We start from the raw sequence: 22,500 nt of genomic DNA on the forward strand, positions 1-22,500 counted from the left end.
TCAATGCAACAGTTTGGCCAACAAAAATAAACAAGAGTGACATCTTTCACATCTAATACACAATCTTTGTTGCTCACTGACAACACAGCCTGTGTTCAATTCGATGAGATGACAAAACATTTTGTGACTGACAAAGTTAGCAGTTAAATAAAGGACGAGTAAGTATCCCATTAAACAAACTAAAGACTTTATAAACAAGTTGTGGCAACATTCCCGACACATCGCAAGCTGCATGGTAACTTTCAGTCCCAGCAGCTGACGGAAGGATGTGATGTTGCACTTTCAAAAATTAAACTGCAACATCAAATAATTTTCTCCTCCAAGATATACTTTTAAGTGGGGGACAGATGCGTCCGTCTCCAATACTGTCGACACCTCTTGAATGAACGCCTACACTCCACGGAAGTAGAAACGAGTGAAACGAAGCAATCGGCTCCGTTTACTGGGATTGAACAGAGCAAATTACTCGAGCAAAGTCAGCATATTTTTTCTCAAGTCTAACGATGCTAGTGCGCATGTGCTGGTGCTGCGTTGCTTCCGTTTCCAGGATGTAAGCAGTGTTGCCTAAAATGCATTGTTAAATGATGTTTTTTCGATAATTAAAAATTTAAACGGTAGTACTAATGTCTAGAAATTTTACCGCAGTTTATCATTATGCCATTTACAGTTATATCCCTAAAATTGATCTATCGATGTATTGATCAATCGTTACACCCCTAGTTTTAATGATAACGGTTAAACTTCTGACCTCTAATACTACCTTTTTAAATTGTATTTATCGAAAAACTGAGTGAATGCAGCACATTGATAAACTCACGGACCGACTAGTGCTTGCTTAAAGGGTAACTACATTTTTTTGGAATGTGCCCATCTTTTCTATTTCGCCCATTTTATGTGCGAAATAGAGGACCTTCCATTGGCTCCGCTGTAAGCGGACTTTTATGTACATTTATTTACAAGTTAGAATGCATAAACATTTTTTTTTTAAATCCATCCGTCATGTCTTTAATAATGATTGTGAACGATCAGCAAAATTCCTAAAGTTAAAGTACCAATGATTGTTACACACACACTAGGTGTGGTGAAATGTGTCCTCTGCATTTGACCCATCCCCATGTTCACCCCCTGGGAGGTGAGGGGAGCAGTGGGCAGCAGCGGTGGCCGCACCCGGGAATCACTTTTGGTGATTTAACCCCCAATTCCAACCCTTGATGCTGAGTGCCAAGCAGGGAGATAATGGGTCCCATTTTTATAGTCTTTGGTATGACTCGGCCGGGGTTTGAATTCACAACCTACCGATCTCAGGGGGGACACACTAACCACAAGGCCACTGAGTAGGCAAAAAAGTGCAGTTCCCCTTTAAATGCTAACATGAATACAAGACACTTGAACATCTTTGCACGTTAAAGAAACCACATACCAGAAGCTAATTTTTACACATTGTCGGAGGAACTACAATGTTCAATTGTGCACATTGAACCTACAGGCTGTGCTGTCTTTGCAAGGGTGATCAATCTTTAGTCACTTTTTTTTCCCAACAACTTTATTAACAAGGACGAAGCTGTCCTCAACTGAAAGTGAACATGCGTGTTGTCACATGCACCGTATGTAAAGCAAAGTGACCACTCAATTTGTCTTTATCAATAATAATAACTAAAAAAAAACATTCTCAAACTTTTACATTTAAAATGGAAAACAATTATATTTGATTACTTTTTTTAAATTTGATTACAAATAATAATATAGCTGTTTAGAATCCAGAACAATAATGTTTCTTCTGCTAAGAAAGTACTGCATATTGTGTGTCAATTCATTTGAGTTATTTTTTAGTTATTTAAAAAAAAAAAAAACACTTGGTTAAAATATTTCAGTTTGTGTGTATATACCGTAATTTCCGGACTATAAGCCGCTACTTTTCCCCCTCGTTCTGGTCCCTGCGGCTTATACAAGGGTGCGGCTTATATACGGCCTGTTCTTCTCCGACACCGACGAAGAGGATTTCGGTGGTTTTAGTACGCAGGAGGAAGACGATGACACAATGATTAAAGACTGACTTTTCATATACCGGTAGGCTGGTTATTTTGATAACGTACAGGCGAGCACTTTGTATTACTTTGCAGCGTTGTATTATTTGTACTCTGCACGAATGCTGTTCGCCATGTCAAAGATGTGAAAGTTTGATTGAATGATTGAAAGATTTATTGTTAATAAATGGGATGCTTTGCGTTCCCAAACAGTCATCTCTGTCCCGACAATCCCCTCCGTGGTAGCAGGAACCCCTATATACTACGCTAATTACACATCAAAACCCTGCGGCTTATAGTCGGGTGCAGCTTATATATGGAGCAATCTGTATTTTCCCCTAAATTTAGCTGGTGCGGCTTATAGTCAGGTGCGGCTTATAGTCCGGAAATTACGGTAGGTAAAAGCCAGTAAATTAGAATATTTTGAAAAACTTGATTTATTTCAGTAATTGCATTCAAAAGGTGTAACTTGTACATTATATTTATTCATTGCACACAGACTGATGCATTCAAGTGTTTATTTCATTTAATTTTGATGATTTGAAGTGGCAACAAATGAAAATCCAAAATTCCGTTAGTCACAAAATTAGAATATTACTTAAGGCTAATACAAAAAAGGGATTTTTAGAAATGTTGGCCAACTGAAAAGTATGAAAATGAAAAATATGAGCATGTACAATACTCAATACTTGGTTGGAGCTCCTTTTGCCTCAATTACTGCGTTAATGCGGCGTGGCATGGAGTCGATGAGTTTCTGGCACTGCTCAGGTGTTATGAGAGCCCAGGTTGCTCTGATAGTGGCCTTCAACTCTTCTGCGTTTTTGGGTCTGGCATTCTGCATCTTCCTTTTCACAATACCCCACAGATTTTCTATGGGGCTAAGGTCAGGGGAGTTGGCGGGCCAATTTAGAACAGAAATACCATGGTCCGTAAACCAGGCACGGGTAGATTTTGCGCTGTGTGCAGGCGCCAAGTCCTGTTGGAACTTGAAATCTCCATCTCCATAGAGCAGGTCAGCAGCAGGAAGCATGAAGTGCTCTAAAACTTGCTGGTAGACGGCTGTGTTGACCCTGGATCTCAGGAAACAGAGTGGACCGACACCAGCAGATGACATGGCACCCCAAACCATCACTGATGGTGGAAACGAAAGCAAATTTTGCATTTCCTTTGGAAATCGAGGTCCCAGAGTCTGGAGGAAGACAGGAGAGGCACAGGATCCACGTTGCCTGAAGTCTAGTGTAAAGTTTCCACCATCAGTGATGGTTTGGGGTGCCATGTCATCTGCTGGTGTCGGTCCACTCTGTTTCCTGAGATCCAGGGTCAACACAGCCGTCTACCAGCAAGTTTTAGAGCACTTCATGCTTCCTGCTGCTGACCTGCTCTATGGAGATGGAGATTTCAAGTTCCAACAGGACTTGGCGCCTGCACACAGCGCAAAATCTACCCGTGCCTGGTTTACGGACCATGGTATTTCTGTTCTAAATTGGCCCGCCAACTCCCCTGACCTTAGCCCCATAGAAAATCTGTGGGGTATTGTGAAAAGGAAGATGCAGAATGCCAGACCCAAAAACGCAGAAGAGTTGAAGGCCACTATCAGAGCAACCTGGGCTCTCATAACACCTGAGCAGTGCCAGAAACTCATCGACTCCATGCCACGCCGCATTAACGCAGTAATTGAGGCAAAAGGAGCTCCAACCAAGTATTGAGTATTGTACATGCTCATATTTTTCATTTTCATACTTTTCAGTTGGCCAACATTTCTAAAAATCCCTTTTTTGCATTAGCCTTAAGTAATATTCTAATTGTGTGACACACGGAATTTTGGATTTTCATTTGTTGCCACTTCAAATCATCAAAATTAAATGAAATAAACATTTGAATGCATCAGTCTGTGTGCAATGAATAAATATAATGTACAAGTTACACCTTTTGAATGCAATTACTGAAATAAATAAAGTTTTTCAAAATATTCTAATTTACTGGCTTTTACCTGTATATGTGTATATATATATATATATATATATATATATATATATATATATATATATATATATATATATATATATATACAGTGGGGCAAAAAAGTATTTAGTCAGCCACCCATTGACAATCAATGGGTGGCTGACTAAATACTTTTTTTGCCCCACTGTATATACAGGTATATATATATATATATTAGGGCTGCAACTAACGATTAATTTGATAATCGATTAATCTGTCGATTATTACTTCGATTAATTGATTAATAATCGGATAAAAGAGACAAACTACATTTCTATCCTTTCCAGTATTTTATTGAAAAAAAAACCCAGCATACTGGCACCATACTTATTTTGATTGTTTCTCAGCTGTTTGTACATGTTGCAGTTTATAAATAAAGGTTTATTTAAAAAAATAAAAAAAAATAAAAAAAAAGTTTTTTTTTTTAAAAAAAAAAAAAGCCTCTGCGCATAGCATAGATCCAACGAATCGATGACTAAATTAATCGGCAACTATTTTTATAATCGATTTTAATCGATTTAATCGATTAGTTGTTGCAGCCCTAATATATATATACTTTTTAAACTAGTTCTCACGTTTGTTTTTTCAAATGACAGTGAACCTCTGAGGTCGTATGGACTCTCCCTGGGTTTGAACCTCTCCTGTAGACACTGAGGCAGCATGCGGTTATGAGCTTTATACGTTACAATAGCACTGTTGAGTTCAACAAGATCATGTAGTTTTAATGTTTTTAATTAACTGAAAATAGCATTGGCATGAGCATATTAATGTGCACAATTTACAAATCTAATGACTTTTAAAAACATTTGTTATACACACCCTCCCACAGGGTCTACCTTTTTCCCATCTTTCACAAGGAGGACCTTGTGGTAACCCATCAGCGCTCTTGTTCTGTAACCCTATACGCTGTTTGTCTAATCTTGAACGGGTTTGTGCTGAAAACAAAATGTAGTTGTACTTGTGCAATGACAATACAGATCCATCTATCCATCAATCTTTTTTTTTCCAGAAAGAAAATTAGGTTGATGTTTAATTTATAATCATTACCCCAAATGTCAATGCAATAATTGAGATATGTAAGTACACAATAATTATACAACATGTTAAGAGCATTTGATTTACAGAGTTTTTGATTTTATGTAACATCGCAACATTTTTTGCCATCTTTGTCATGAGTATATTTATGTGCAGTTTCCAATTTAGTTTGCCATCTATATAAATTCCCCAAACATTTGATGAATATACTCTATTTCCAAATACTTTTTATGTGACAATGTATGTTAGTTTTATATATATGTATATTTTGTTTCATTTAAATTGATTGAGAGTTTAGTGGCATCAAACCACTGCTTTAGAATTAAGAGTTCACTCTCTACAATCTCTAAGGTAGTGGTGCCCAAAGTGGGGCTTGTGGGCCACAATAGGCCCGCTAAGTCGTTTATTTTGGCCTGCCAAAGGGTGGCTCCCCAAAATTGTATACATATTTATACTCTTTTAAGCTCACACAATCATTGATGTCACGTCCAAAAGGCTAACAAGTTGACATCGATCGAGCGTGATACGTGTTATTTTCTATGAAATATTTTGGATGTTCTTTATTTGTCATGTTTTTTTTTTTTTACTTTCCACATACCTTGAATGTGATCTATAAAAACACAACTGCTAATCGAAATTATTTGGGGTTTCTGGCTTACAGAGACCTTTTCAAAATTATTCGTATAGGGGACGGCGTGGCGAAGTTGGTAGAGTGGCCCTGCCAGCAATCGGAGGGTTGCTGGTTACTGGGGTTCAATCCCCACCTTCTACCATCCTAGTCACGTCCGTTGTGTCCTTGGGCAAGACACTTCACCCTTGCTCCTGATGGCTGCTGGTTAGCGCCTTGCATGGCAGCTCCCGCCATCAGTGTGTGAATGTGTGTGTGAATGGGTGAATGTGGAAATACTGTCAAAGCGCTTTGAGTACCTTGAAGGTAGAAAAGCACTATACAAGTATAACCCATTTAATTTATCATTTATAGTTATATACAGTAGATAAGTCCCCAGAGCATTTCAGAGGTTCTAAATTGATTTACGTAATCGTACTGTAGTTCCGCTTCCCCAAACACCCCCCTCATGTGCCACGTCAAAGAAGCTCTTGCTAGCTTGCTCAAGGTCTGACAGGCAAATAACATCAGAAGACACCTATTAGACACAACATACATGAATGCATACAGAACAGGTGTGTGTTCGCAATCTGTGGATAACAAAAACTGCAGCATTATAGTGAGCATTATTGGGAATAAGGAAATGTGTTTGTGTACTAGATTTTTTTTTTTTGATGCAGTCATGTTTGCTTTAATGTTTTTTTCACTTCAGTCATGTTTGTCTTCTCTTGTAGTTGCTGGCATGCTGTATAACTGGCTGCCAAAGACCTCTTGATGGATCCCAGAAAACAACAAAGGAACAACTCAATCTGTGAGCACAGCCAATAACGAGGGAATCGGACCCGAAGCGTGTCATCTGACTGACTACGGTGCATGTGGCCTCTTAAGTCGTTCATCTGCTAGGCAGCTCAAGGGCCTACTGCTATGCACTATAAACTGGGAGACGTGAGCGGTGGGGATGCTGGGAGGTGCAGGCTCCTTTGCAGTACGACAGTCTCCCTAGTAATAGGACTTCTGATAGCAATGGCTCAGGGTACTGCATCGGAACAGCAAAATGCACAGGTGGAGATGTTCACAATTCAACTGGAGGCTTCAATGCAGTCATCTATACTCTCTGAGCTCCAGTCTGCTGCTTTAGCCTTTGAGCCATCGGTGAAGAATGGGGGAGTACAGGCTGGCATCCCTGATTCTTCAGCGATTGTGGGCCAGGTGTTTCAGATGAGGATTCCACTGGTATCTGACAATGCAAGCTATAATCTCCATGTAAGTGTTTAATGGATACAAGATTGAATGAAATATGTGATGACTGCAATGTGTTCCTGTCCAAATTTACAATAAGGCAATATTATTATATCCCTGAAGTTGTTAGTAATATCAACATATGGTAATCTTAAATAAAGAGCAATGGCTCTCATACTCACTGTAGCTAAAGGCACAGCATTTGATGAATCCAGTACACTGTTAGTGTGACAAAAGAAACTTTTTCCCCTCTTTCAATGTTTTATTTAAATTTTTTTATTTAATATGGTACAGGGTTTCCCTTACATGTACTTAATCGTGGCGGCTCACGACAGCGAAATAAAAGCCGCCACACCTTTAAAAAACAAGTTTTTTTTTGGTGAAAACAAATAAGTAAAATAATGTATGAATGTATATACTGTATAATATATTGTAATATATTTGGGGGGGTTATTTTTATGGCTGTTATGTAGAGGAGATACAGACATCAGCAAGGGTCTACAAAGCTTTATTATATATATATATATATATATATATATATATATATATATATATATATATATATATATATATATATATATATACAGTACATACACACACACATACACAGTCGTGGTCAAAAGTTTACATACACCTGTGAAGGACATAATTTCTACATCTCTTATTTTTTTGTGATAGAGTGATTGGAGCACATACTTGTTTATCACAAAAAACATTCATGAAGTTTGGTTCTTTTATGAATTTATTATGGGTCTACTGAAAATGTGACCAAATCTGCTTGGTCAAAATTATACATACAGCAACATACATTATCAATTTTGGTGATGTAGAAAAGTTACAATCAAATTAGCTTCATGGCATGGCCTCTTAGCTATGATTGACGACACCTGTTGACTTCCCTGAGCCCATTTAAATAGGGCCCATGTGATGCAGTCATTAGACTCGGTTACAAACGCGACAATGGGAAAGTCAAAGGAACTCAGCACAGATTTGAAAAAAAACGAATCATTGACTTGAACAAGTCAGGAAAGTAACTTGGAGCCATTTTAAAGCAGCTTAAGGTCCCAAGAGCAACTGTGCAGACAATTGTTCGTAAGTATAAAGTGCATTGCACAGTTTTGTCACTGCCACGACCAGGAAGAAAACGCAAGCTACTGAGAGAAAATTGGTCAGGATGATCAAGAGTCAACCGAGAACCACCAAATAGCAGGTCTGCAATGAATTGGAAGCTGCTGGAACACAGGTGTCAGTGTCCACAGTCAAGCGTGTTTTGCATCGCCATGGACTGAGAGGCTACCATGCAAGAAGGAAGCCCTTGCTCCATAAGCAACACCTTAAGGCTCGGCTACAGTTTGCTGCTGATCACATGGGCAAAGATAAGACCTTCTGGAGGAAAGTTCTGTGGTCAGATGAAACAAAAGTTTGGCCACAATACCCCGCAATATGTTTGGAGGAGAAAAGGTGAGGCCTTTAATCCCAGCAACACCATACCTACTGTCAAGCATGGTAGTGGTAGTATTATGCTCTAGGCCTGTTTGCTGCCAATGGAACTGGTGCTTTACAGAGAGTCAATGGGACAATGAAAAAGGAGGATTTCCTTCCAAATTCTTCAGGACAACCTAAAATCATCAGCCCGGAGGTTGGGTCCTGGGCGCTGTTCCAACAGGACAATGACCCCAAACACACGTCAAAAGTGGTAAAGGAATGGCTAAGTCAGGCTAAAATGAAGATTTTAGAATGGCCTTCCCAAAGTCCTGACTTAAACCCCATTGAGAACATGTGGACAATGCTGTAGAAACAAGTCCATGTCAGAAAACCAACAAATGTAGCTGAACTGCACCAATTTTGTCAAGAGGAGTGGTCAAAAATTCAACCAGAAGCTTGTAGATGGCTACCAAAAGTGTCTTATTGCAGTGAAACTTGCCAAGGGACATGTAACCAAATATTAACATTGCTGTATGTATACTTTTGACCCAGCACACATTTTCAGTAGACCCACAATAAATTCATAAAAGAACCAAACTTCATGAATGTTTTTTGTGACAAACGTGTATGTGCTCCAATCACTCCATCACAAAAAAATAAGAGCTGTAGAAATTACCATTATTTTAAATAAATGATAAATGGGTTGTACTTGTAAGGCGCTTTTCTACCTTCAAGGTACTCAAAGCGCTTCGACAGTATTTCCACATTCACCCATTCACACACACATTCACACACTGATGGCGGGAGCTGCCATGCAAGGCGCTAACCAGCAGCCATCAGGAGCAAGGGTGAAGTGTCTTGCCCAAGGACACAACAAACGTGACTAGGATGGTAGAAGGTGGGGCTTGAACCCCAGTAACCAGCAACCCTCCGATTGCTGGCACGGCCACTCTACCAACTTCGCCACGCCGTACTACTCAAGTAGAAGTAAAACATAGTCATTCAAATATTTCTCAAGTATTCATTGAAAAAACACTTAATTACTAAGTAACTGGTGAGTAACTTCTGATTTATTTAGTAGCTATTTTTAATGGTACTTGCATTACAACTTAATTGGCCTGTGTGTATGTGTCTGTGCCTGCTTGAGACTTTACACATGTTAGGCCTGGGCGACATATTGATTTTATCTATATATTAAAGTTTTTTGTTTCAGACTATTTAAAAAAATACAACTTTTTTTTTTTCTCCCCTTGCTCCAGCATACTTCTTACCTCCAGGAGCTTCCAAAACCCTCTCCTGCCCCCTTAATTTTTTAGCGGGGATTCAAAACATGGCTAATGCTAACGGTAATGAGATGTTTGTTTCAAAGAAAATAACATTTGTCAGCACATTTAGTTGGTTTTGCGGCAACATGTGTTGAAAAAATGACTGCACACTGCAAAGTGTTTAAAAAAGGTACATTTAGTTGGTTTTGCGGCAACATGTGTTGAACAAATGACTGCACACTGCAAAGTGTTTAAAAAAGGCAGCAGCACAAAAAACAGCCAAGTGTGGGAAATACAACTACCGGTACCTTATGAGGCGAGCAAGACCGCAACTCCCGCTAAAAGCAGCGTATTGTGGTGGAATCGTTTACATAAGGTATGTATAATAATCAGAGTTCTGATGTAACGTAGCGCGCTATTGTTGATGTGTAACATGTAGCAACAACCAGAACTGAACACGGAAATGAACTTGATATCATAGAGAGAGGCAACATCACACACAGCAGACAACAAACACACGCACACATACACACTACTACTAACTATGAGGGATCAAATCAATGATTGAAGTATAAAACCTTCAACTTGCAATCCCAACTATACCCCTTTGTGGACTAGAAGATATGACAGCCTTGGAAGCACATTCAATCTCTTTATTGACCAGAAGTATCACAATCCAGTAAAAACATTCAACAGAGCTGCTGGAACTGCCGACAAACTGCTACTGCTCATCTAAGACACACAAGTGCTGCTTTCTGGGTGCTGACGTCACATGTGACTAGGCAACAAGAACTGCCTTTTAAAGACACACTGTACCCAAATATGATTCGTCTCTCAATTGCATAAGCCAGATGTTTGATTTTTTTAAAGTAGTTTATTAATTGCTTTCCCTCGTAATTAATTAAATCAATGAAAGGGTAATTCCTTTAGTAATTCAATTACTTGTTGGTCAAGTACTGAGAAACCATAATTTGTTATTTAAAAAAAATACATTTTCACTACTAAAATGGGTCAATGTTAGCATGATAACAGGGGAACAGATATCATACTTCAAAGATGGCTCCAAGTAACAAAATCCATGATTATTAGGTTTAAAAGGTAAACATTTGCTAAAAGGCTAGCATAAAATGTTCATTTTTATTAGAGAATGACCTGCTAGCAGTTCTGTTTCAATGTTCAATTTTAAACAACATTATAGCAGTTTAAAGAAAAGCCAATTAGCTTTCTATTTTGCATTTTGTTTCCTTACTGTACAGAAAATAAAATAACCATGGCCTTAAAACAGTGATAATGGTTTACCATTACATCTCTATTGAATACTGCATATGACACTAGTTTACATTATGTGCAAAGTATCTACACTTTATTTATGAGAGGGAAAGTAACATTTTGAGGGAATTGTTTGAAATTAGTTTTTAGTGCAAAATTCAGTTGAGCTTTATGCTAAAGTGTTTGTGTCTCCTTGTTTTGTTATTTTAGCTTACTGAGATGGGGCAGCCAGCATTACCATCATGGCTCTATTGGGACAAAGAAAATTGTATTCTGAGAGGCTTGGCCCTGGAGCAAGATAAAGGTGTGTATCATATATCTGTGTCTGGACAAGACATGAATGAGAAGACCGGCAGCCAAGAGTCCCCCAGTACAGTCTTCTCCATTGAAGTATACCCTGAGGAGCGGGCAGACACTGAACCATCCCTGCTCGTGCTACAGTCTAATATCAGTGGCCTGCAGCCTTTCACTTGTGGCCCTGAGGAGCTTGTCACTGTCCTCACTGTCATACTGGATGCTGACTTGACTAAGATGGTAGCTAAACAGAGGGTCAGTTTACTAACTGTTATGAGAAAATTCTCACATGTCCCCATTGAGCACATGAGACTTGTACCTGTTGTGAACAACCGCTTATTTGACATGTCTGCTTTTATGGCGGGACCAGGAAATGCCAAGAAAGTGGTGGAGAACGGCGTTCTGCTGTCTTGGAAACTCGGATGTGCCCTTGACCAGGGCAATATCCCTGACATCAGCATTGTCCAATTCTCTGCAAAGGATGGAACAATGTCAGCCACACTGGCATATCCAGTGGTTGGCTGGCACATTGTCAACAAAAAGCCCCATGCAGTAAAACGTGTCAAACGACAGTTGTACAACACTCCTACTCCAGTGCCCTCCCTGCTTCCGCCAACTAGTTATCCAGAGCCACCTCTACGCATTGTTCCGACCCCAACTTCACCCTCAATTGCCCCAGCAACAGACCACTCTGCACCTCCTGTACGTGGCCCTTTACCTCTTCCTGTGAAGCCTACAATGAAAGTTAGAGATCAGATTGCACATACACCTGTTTTGGGTCCCCCCCAACCTACCAGGATATTGGGATCGACAAGCACCATGCCCATCCAACCTACAATGACCAGACCTACATTTGTGGAAGCCACTGCTTTACCAACACTACCAAGCACCACCAAAAAACCTAAACCATCTAGCACAAGAAAGCCCAAGAAACCTAAGACGTCAACCCCTGCTCCCAGAGAACCCAAATCTACCACAGCAAAACCACCTAAACGCACCACTCCTCTCTCCTTGTCTCCAGACTTGAATCAGATGCCAGAGATCCGCAACCCAATTGATCAGGTAAATGCATGGGTTGGCACATACTTTGAGCTCAAAATTCCTCCTGATACTTTCTTCGACAAAGAGGATGGTACAACCGACAAGCTGCGTTTGATTTTGAAGCAACCCTCCAAAGAGGCAGTCAGTGAAACGTCTTGGATTCAGTTCAACAGCACCATCCAGCTTTTGTATGGACTTCCCGAAGAGCAACACAAGGGCAAACACGAGTACTTCATGCTGGCCACAGATAAAGGTGGGAAAAGTGTCATGGATGCATTTGAGGTTCAAGTAAACCATTGGTCTACTAATGATAAACCACCAGTTGTTTTTTCCGCCCGTTTCCACGGTGACCCCAAAACATTAAGCAGTGACATCCATAAAAAGATTATTTTGACAAAAAAGTTAGCTTACGCGCTTGGTGATCGAAATAGCAGCACAGTGACCCTACGAAGCATCACTAAGGGCTCCATTGTGATAGAATGGTCCAATAATAGTCTCCAGCAAAATCCTTGTCCTAAGGACCAGATTACGTCTCTCAGCAACAGGATTGCTGATCCACAAGGGACACCAAAACCAGCTTTTGTTAAAGCCATGGAGCCTGAATTCAAACCCATTAATATCTCCGTACGTGGCACAAACAAATGTCAAAGCTACACCTTTATACCACCAGGGGAGGTTCCGCCAATCCCCGTTCTTCCTACAGCTACACCTTCCCCTGGGACCGGTCGTAGGAGCAGTGATGATGTCTACCTGCACACCGTCATCCCTGCGGTTGTGGTAGCAGCACTCTTATTATTTGCAGGTATCATCGCCATGGTCTGTTACCGTAAGAAGCGCAGAGGAAAGATGACCATGGAGGAGCAGGCTACCTTCATCAAAAAGGGAGTTCCCATAATATTTGCAGATGAGCTGGATGATTCCAAGTCCCCTCCGTCCTCCAGCATCCCGCTTATCCTTCAGGAGGAAAAGCCACCACTTCCTCCACCAGAGTACCCTAACATGGCTGGTCCCCACAGTACACTGCTAAACCAGGATTTGTTGGAAGAGTATTCTGTTTATCAGGATGATGATCCCAATGCGCCTCCTTACCAGCCCCCACCACCTTTTACTGTCCCCATTGAAGGCAAAGGCTCTCGTCCTAAGAACATGACCTCCTACAGGTCACCACCCCCCTATGTTCCTCCCTAACACACACTGAAGCTTTCAGCTTGGAATTCAGGTGCACTGTAGGGATGCTTGTGGGAAAACTACTGACTACAGATGTAACTTTTCATGGATTTCAATGCAGGCGACCATACGCATCGTTTGATCATCATGGATTAGATAAATCAACTTTCTCCTACTGGAACAGGCAAAATAGACGGCGAACAGTTTGTAATTCCATTACTCTTCCCTTCTTTTTTTGTTCTTCAGATCTGCTTTTGACTTTCAAATGCTTTGTCTGTATTGCCCAGAAGAAGAGTCAATTTTATCTTGAATGATGTACTATTTCTATTGTATAGAACATAATAGAGGAGAGCCTGAAGCCCACTGGGCCTTTTAGCAGATGTTACCATGACAACAGACTTGAGGCTCTCCCTTGCTGTGGTATTATTTGAGAGCTGTATCACTCTTATCGGTCTGTCAGCTTGGTTTACTAAGATGTGGTACCTGTTAATTCTAGAGGGCAGTTTAATACCAAAAGCCAAACTGAAAGCATATTAATGTAGAATAATGATTTCATTCTATGTTTTGTCCTATATTTTGCTGCTTCTTAACCGTCACAAACTTCACATTCAAGTACTTGTTAGGCCACATTTCACACAGAATTTACCATTGAAATTCAATTAGAAACATTTCAAATTGCATCGTAAAACTTTTAATGAAATAGTTTCTTCACAAGGGACATTACACTTATGTCACCTGTTGTTGATGTAGACTAATTTAGTTAGAAACAAAATATATATTTTTAATTTTTTATTTTGTGCCACTGAACTTGCCGTTTGAGATGTTTTGTGTTTTTGCTGTGGTAACTGGTCAGGCAGGCTGCTATGTCACAATGAAGGGGCCAGTGGAATGCTTTTTCATCACAGTGTGACAATTGAGCACATGTAACACTCCTTTTTAAAAAACAAATATGGTTTATATTGTATTTCCATTACCCTCCTAAAAGGGAACTGCACTTGTTTTGGAATTTTGCCTATTGCTTACAATCATTATGAGAGACATGAGTGCCCAAAAAACCCTCTCGATCACCATTCAAACACCGCCAACAATACTCCATTTACATTTCGGGACTTGAGTAATAACCAAGTATTAATGATATTGTTATTATAAGCGCTAATGCAGAAAAACTATTTATAGCAGCGCCGTGATCACTAGCTTGGGTGGCTATGTAGACAACTGGTGAGCTCCTTTTTCGCGTTGGAGCTTGTTCTAGTTATTCTAGTTTATAAGTAATGCCTCTCACCTTGATAAAGGAGGATAAGGAAATAATCCAACAAGTTGGTAGACTTTGACAGCCAATTTAAACCCAAGTATGGCGAGAAAGACACGAAAAGATGCTTGGTTTCATTCCTCTTTCTTTGCAAGGATTACGAGTCATTCTTAATCTAAACGGGAATGTAACAAGATTCTATCTGCAGCCTAATGACAGCAGACATTGTACATTAAGGGATGTTTTATTATGTTTGTTGGCTCTCATAAAGTCTGCAGTGAATAGTAATCAGTGGTGTTGTTGAAGAAAAAAGCGAACGTTGTGATGCGTTTTTGAAATCAATGTGCCGCTTTTCCTTATAATGAGCAAAATAACGTAAGTATCACATCTTATTATAAATGTGCCTGTTTCTACATGACATATATACTTACAGCACCTTAGTGGAGGTGTCTAGATGTTTTTAAGGGCTTTATAGGCAGAATAGTGCGACTCCCTTTGGCTCCGTTGTAAGCAGACTTTTTATGGCATTTACTTACTAGTTAGAATGCATAAAAAGAGAAACACCGATTGCGATTGTCTTCTCAAATAACTGTTCAATATTCTTGTGTTCAGACAATTCTTTAGTTTTTTTACACACAAAAACATGTCAGAACACAATAATTTTGAAATAGAGAAGAACGTGTGCCAGGATTGTGAATAGGCAAAATTAAAAAAAAAAGTGAGGTCCCCTTTAAGTATGTATTTTGCACTGATTGTATCCATTGTTTTGTTTTTTCCTTTTAAAAGGAATATCCTGCTTTTAAATCATCATGACATACATTAAAAAAATGTTTTTACCATTTTTGGGCCAAACCATTGATCTAATTTAAGTGTGATACAGTTGAAAGAATACATTACAAATCAAATCAGACTTATTTGGACACAGACAAAAAATAGATATATTTAGCCTAATATAAATAAACTCAACCTGTCAGTGTCGCAACTTTGCATTCAGTTGCTATGCGGACTAGAAGGCCTGCAGGGCCATGACTTTTCCCCTAGGTATTGCATATAGGGATGTAAATAATTGTGTGCCTGTGAAATAGAAAAAAGAACAAACTGAATAATGTTAGTGTTTTACCAGTCAACCGGTTGGGAACCGAAGGGCCACAATGTGAAATGATTTTATTTTTTGATTGTATGTTTAGATTTATAATCACTAGTGTGCAAGGGTTCATTCAACGTTTACCTGCCCACTACAAAGAAATAGCATCATCTGAACATGATTGCAACAAATATGTGAATTATGTGCATTTCATACCTGATATCACCATTATAAAAATGTAAAAAAAATCTAATGTTTTTACTGAGTTTTTATACAGTCTTAAACTTGTTTTATGAAGGTATATTAATAAAATGTATTACTATTTGTAAAGCCTCAAAATGGTCTACTGTCCCTCTTTCAGAAGTTGTTTTTTGTGTTAAAGAGATCATCACATAAATGTACAGTGCGATAATGCACTGCATTCAATGTTAGACCGTATGTATACAAGTCAGACGCTCACTGAACACCTGGAAAAATTTACAATATTGATATATATACAGCGATACCTCAATTTACGAGTTTAAATGATTATATGACCAAGCTTGTAACTCAAAACACTCGTATCTCAAATCAATGTCGCTCATAAAAATGTATTGAAATCTATTTAAATCTGTGCTTGGTGTGGTATGGACTGAGAATGCTGTGCTTGGGCTGCCAACAGGCAGCTCGTATCTCAAAAACACGTAATTTAGCCCATGCTACTCGTAAATTGAGGTACTGCTATATAACAGTATCTGTCAACATTTTTTAATACTCATGTAACTTTGTCAGTACAAAGAAATCTGGGGATATGATTAAAAACACTAAAAACAATTTAATGTGTGTCAAGTAAATAGTTTTCTAACGAAGCTATGATTTATGGCTCTTTCAAGGGAACTGGATCTTGAGGAGCTGTTGAAAATACATCTCATTGTTTTTCTTTTGTAAAAGTTACTGTTGTAGAAACAACCACTGTTTGCAGTCATAAGATCCGATTTGGATCTGAGTAATTAAAATGTTACATTGTAAATAATTATTTTATAAAAATCTGTAGATTAAATTTTACAATGTTTTTTTTGTACTAATGCTAAAAAACCGAACCACAGTTTTTTTTTAACCATCAAATCTATGGCCGTTATTATGAACAGTGCTTCCCATTCTGTATGTATGTATACATGTGTGTGTATATACATGTGTGTGTATATACGTGTGCGTGTTTATATATATGTATATATGTGAATATATATATGTATGTGTGTATATATGTATATGTATATATTTATATATATATATATATATATATATATATATATATATATATATATATATACGTATATATATATATATATATATATATATATATATATATACGTATATATATATATATATATATATATATACGTATATATATATATATATATATATATATATATATATACATATATATATATATATATATATATATATATATACGTATATATATATATATATATATGTATATATATATATATATATATATATATATATATATATATATACATGTATATATATGTATACATAAATATATACATATATATATATATAAATATATACGTTTATAAATATATACATATATATATATATAAATATATACGTTTATAAATATATACATATATATATATATATATATATATATATATATATATATATATATATATATATATACATATATATATACACATATATATATATTTATATATATGTATATATATATGTACGTATATTGTATATGTATATATATATGTATGTATATTATATATGTATATTTTATATGTATATGTATGTACGTATATATATATATATGTATATATATATATATATATATACATATATATATATATATATATTGTCAATACGTGGACTATGGCGCAGTTTCTTGCGTGGATTGCTTTCTCGAGATGCAAAACAACTGGACTGGACATCGGATGAAGGTAAATACATGATTTAATTCTTACTTAAAAACAAGAGTGAACAAAAAGTGTGCACAAGGCGGAGACACAAACTTGACTAAGAAAACAAAAACTAGCACTTGGGCAAAACTATGGACATGAAATAAACAACACTTACTGTGGCCTGAGCAGAGCAAATCTATGAACAGGCATGAGCAGTAGAGGTAACAGAAGTAATGTTGCCAGGCCGACTGCCTGGCAACTACAAGCTTAAATAATAGTGACATGATTAGTGACAGGTGTGTGAGTCCAAAACGTGAAACTAATGGGTTGACATGGTAACCAAACAATGGAGCGTAAACAGGAACTAAAAAGAGTCTTAAAGCCAAACAAAAACATGATCAACAGACATGACATATATATATATACATATATATATACGTATGTGTATGTATATATATATATATATAAATCTGCGATGAGGTGGCGACTTGTCCAGGGTGTACCTCGCCTCCGCCCGAATGCAGCTGATAGGCTCCAGTGACCCCAAAAAGGGACAAGCGGTAGAAAATGTATGGATGGATATATATAAATAAAATAATAGAAGTCCCACACCACGATCAAGATAAATAGAATTTCAACTTCTACACTGCTAGTAAGTTTCTAAAAGGTTTAGTAAAGGTATAGAAAACCAACAGGCATGACGTGCATGCTGCTGATTCTGTGAAACTGAATCATTTACTGAAAGGGCCGTATTAAAAAAAATAGCACTGCTGAGTTCCATAAGTGAGGTCATTGATTATGTGAAAAAAAAAAGGTGTTAATCAGGTGGCCCTTATTTAAGGATCAAGGCAACTGACGCTGCATATACTGGCTGTGCATTTGTCCTTGAAAAACAGTAAAATGGGTCGTTCCAGACACTGTTCAGAAGATGAGTGTTCTTTGATTAAGAAATTAATAAAAGAGGGAAAAACCTATAAAGAAGTGCATAAAATTATAGGCTGTTTAGCTAAAATGATATCAGACGCTTTAAAATGGCAGCCAAAACCCGAAAGGCGAGGAAGAAAAAAAAAAAGACTATTCGAATGGATCGGAGAATAACCAAAATGGCAAAGGCTCAGCCAATGATCAGCTCCAGGAGGATCAAAGAAGATCTAAGATGGCCTGTGAGTACTGTAACAATCAAACCATGTCTATGTGAAGCCAAGCTACCAGCAAAACGCCCCCACAAAGTCCAATTGTTAAAAAAAAAAGATGTGCTGAAGCGGTTACAATTTGCCAAAGAACACATTGACTGGCCTAAAAAGAAATGCTGTAATATTTTGTGGACTGATGAGAGTAAGATTGTTCTTTTGGGGTCTAAGGGCCACAGACAGTTTTGTCAGACGTCCTGCAAACACTGAATTCAAGCCCCAGTACACAGTGAAGACGGTGAAGCACGGTGGTGCAGGCATCATGATATAGGGATGTTTCTCATACTATGGTGTTGGTCCTATTTATCGCATACCAGGGATCATGGATCAGTTTGAGTACATCAGAATACTGGAAGAAGTCATGTTGCCATATGCTGAAGAGGAAATGCCCTTGAAATGGGTGTTTCAACAAGACAATGACCCCAAACACACCAGCAAGGTGGTTTCAGACAAACATAATTCAAGTAATGGAGTGGCCAGCACAATCCCCGGACCTTAATCACATTGAAAACGTGTGGGCTGACATAAAAAATGCTGTTCATGAGGCAAAACCAAGAAATGCAGAGGAATTGTGGAACGTAGTACAATTGTCCTGGGCTGCAATACCTGTTGACCGGTGCTAGAAGTTGGTCGACTCCATGTGCCACAGGTGTGAAGCAGCTATCAGAAACCGTGGTTAAGGAACAAAATATTAGTTAATGATTCTCAAGAAAGTTGAATATGCAAGCCTTTCTTAGTTTATACAGTACATTTGAGTTTTGTAAATACATATGTCAGCACTGCTATTTTTTTGTTTTATATTTATTGACTTTCTGTAAAATATCAAATCCAATTACTTTTTTTCCAATTTTCTGGCTTTGAAATATAATGTGCATGCATTTGTGTTCATTAAAATACAATTTATTTGAAGAATTTTGAGGTTTACTCACCTTTTTAAACACACTGCTATTATGAACATAACTGTGTGTGTGTGTGTGTGTGTGTATATATATATATATATATATATATATATATATATATATATATATATATATATATATATATATATATATATATATATATATATATATATATATATATATATATATATATATATATATATATATATATATATACTACCGTTCAAAAGTTTGGGGTCACCCAAACAATTTTGTGAAATAGCCTTCATTTCTAAGAACAAGAATAGACTGTCGAGTTTCAGATGAAAGTTCTCTTTTTTTGGCCATTTTGAGTGTTTAATTGACCCCACGAATGTGATGCTCCAGAAACTCAATCTGCTCAAAGGAAGGTCAGTTTTGTAGCTTCTGTAACGAGCTAAACTGTTTTCAGATGTGTGAACATGATTGCACAAGGGTTTTCTAATCATCAATTAGCCTTCTGAGCCAATGAGCAAACACATTGTACCATTAGAACACTGGAGTGATAGTGGCTGGAAATGGGCCTCTATACACCTATGTAGATATTGCACCAAAAACCAGACATTTGTAGCTAGAATAGTCATTTACCACATTAGCAATGTATAGAGTGTATTTCTTTAAAGTTAAGACTAGTTTAAAGTTATCTTCATTGAAAAGTACAGTGCTTTTCCTTCAAAAATAAGGACATTTCAATGTGACCCCAAACTTTTGAACGGTAGTGTATATATATATACACACATATGTATATATATATATATACCGTGTATATATATATATATATATACCGTATATATATATATATATATATATATATATATATATATATATATATATATATATATATATATAGATACGCATATGTATATCTATCTATATATATATATATATATATATATATATATATATATATATATATATACCGTGTATATATATATATATATACCGTGTATATATATAGATACACATATGTATATATATATATATATAGATACACATATGTGTATCTATATATCTATATATATATATATATATATATATATATATAGATATATATATAGATATATAGATACACATATGTATATATATATATATATATGTATATATATATATATATATATATATATATATATATATATATATATATATATATATATATATATATATTTAGATAGATACACGTATGTATATATATATACACACACACATATATATATAGATACACATATGTATATATATGTATATATATATACACACATATATATAGATACACATATGTATATATACAGTATATATAGATACACATATGTATATATATATATATATATATACACACGTATGTAAATATATCAGTGACATGCGGTGAGATTCATGGCTGGTGAGGCACTGACTTCATCACAGTCATATTTACAACCATATGAACCCTAAAGAGTATCTTATTCACCATATGATTGGCAGCAGTTAACGGGTTATGTTTAAAAACTCATACCAGCATTCTTCCCTGCTTGGCACTCAGCATCAAGGGTTGGAATTAGGGTTTAAATCACCAAAAATGATTCCCGAGCGCGGCGCCGCTGCTGCCCACTGCTCCCCTCACCTCCTGGGGGGTGAACAAGGGGATGGGTCAAATGCAGAGGACAAATTTCATTACACCTAGTCTGTGTGAGACAATCATTGGTACTTTAACTTAACTTTAACTTTACACATACAAAGTGTAGCACACAAAAAAGCACATTTAATTATAATTTAATTAATTATAATAGTCTTAGCTTTACTTATAAATGAAGTCCATGCGCCGCTCCTTCTGAACAAAAGCATCGATAACTTGTTTATAGAAGTCTTCCTTATCTTTCTTCGGTTTTAAAAGTCTCTCTGTCTCGATGGACATCTTCCTTTAATTATTACATCCTGCTTCGATTGAAAGTCCAGTTTAGAAAACTGTTTTATTTTAGATATGTAATCCTCCATGTTAAAAGTCCAGGCGAGAAGAAAAAATAAACGATCGCTAACTATTGCTGCTTGTTATCACTTATTCTGCAGCTGAGTAGTCGCAAGAATGTTCCCTGGGATCACTAGCGCCCTCTCCCACCATGAGGCGGGATTACTGCGAGCCTCAGCCAGTGCGTCTTCGCAGCCGTTTTATGATTGCTCAGCACAAGAAATACGCTACACACATACAATTGTTGACAAAATACACTGTAAATTATATACCTCAGCTAATTAAACTATGGAAATGTATAATATAATTCATATAGCAATACGGTCTCACTGCACAGCAGGCCAGCAGTTAGCCGAGTCATGCGCAATCCATGGTGAGGCTCAACTGGCTGGTGACTCACCGCAAGTCTCTTCTAAGTGTTTGAACGGCAAATGTAAAAATTCAGCGATTTTGAATAATAATAATCTAAAACTGGTGAAGTTAAATGGAAAATAACTTTATAGTATAATCACTGGATACATATATAACAATTTAATACATTTTTTTTCTTTTTAAATTTTTTTTCTTTCCATGATGGCACGTGAGGCCCCGCCTCACCTGCCTCCCCTGATTGCACGTCACTAAAATAGGGCAGCACGGTGGTAGAGGGGTTAGTGCGTCTGCCTCACAATACGAAGGTCCTGAGTAATCGTGAGTTCAATCCCGGCCTCGGAATCTTTCTGTGTGGAGTTTGCATGTTCTCCCCGTGACTGCGTGGGTTCCCTCCGGGTACTCCGGCTTCCTCCCACGTCCAAAGACATGCACCTGGGGATAGGCTGATTGGCAACACTAAATTGGCCCTAGTGTG

At 37.3% G+C, this 22,500-nt stretch overlaps 1 protein-coding gene across 1 annotated transcript in view; it reads left to right on the plus strand.

Annotated features, from left to right (window-relative positions):
* Positions 1 to 16,508, plus strand: part of LOC133653888 (dystroglycan 1-like) — a 36,945-nt gene extending 20,437 nt beyond the window's left edge. The window contains exons 2-3 of the mRNA XM_062053703.1: positions 6,402 to 6,930; positions 11,076 to 16,508. Coding sequence (XP_061909687.1) covers positions 6,592 to 6,930; positions 11,076 to 13,388 — 2,652 coding nt within the window. The 5' untranslated portion in view covers positions 6,402 to 6,591 and the 3' untranslated portion in view covers positions 13,389 to 16,508. The remainder of the gene's footprint in view (positions 1 to 6,401; positions 6,931 to 11,075) is intronic.
* The last annotated feature ends 5,992 nt before the right edge of the window (positions 16,509 to 22,500 follow it).

The sequence above is a fragment of the Entelurus aequoreus genome, linkage group LG07, assembly GCF_033978785.1.
Source record: "Entelurus aequoreus isolate RoL-2023_Sb linkage group LG07, RoL_Eaeq_v1.1, whole genome shotgun sequence".
Taxonomy (NCBI): Eukaryota; Metazoa; Chordata; class Actinopteri; order Syngnathiformes; family Syngnathidae; genus Entelurus; species Entelurus aequoreus.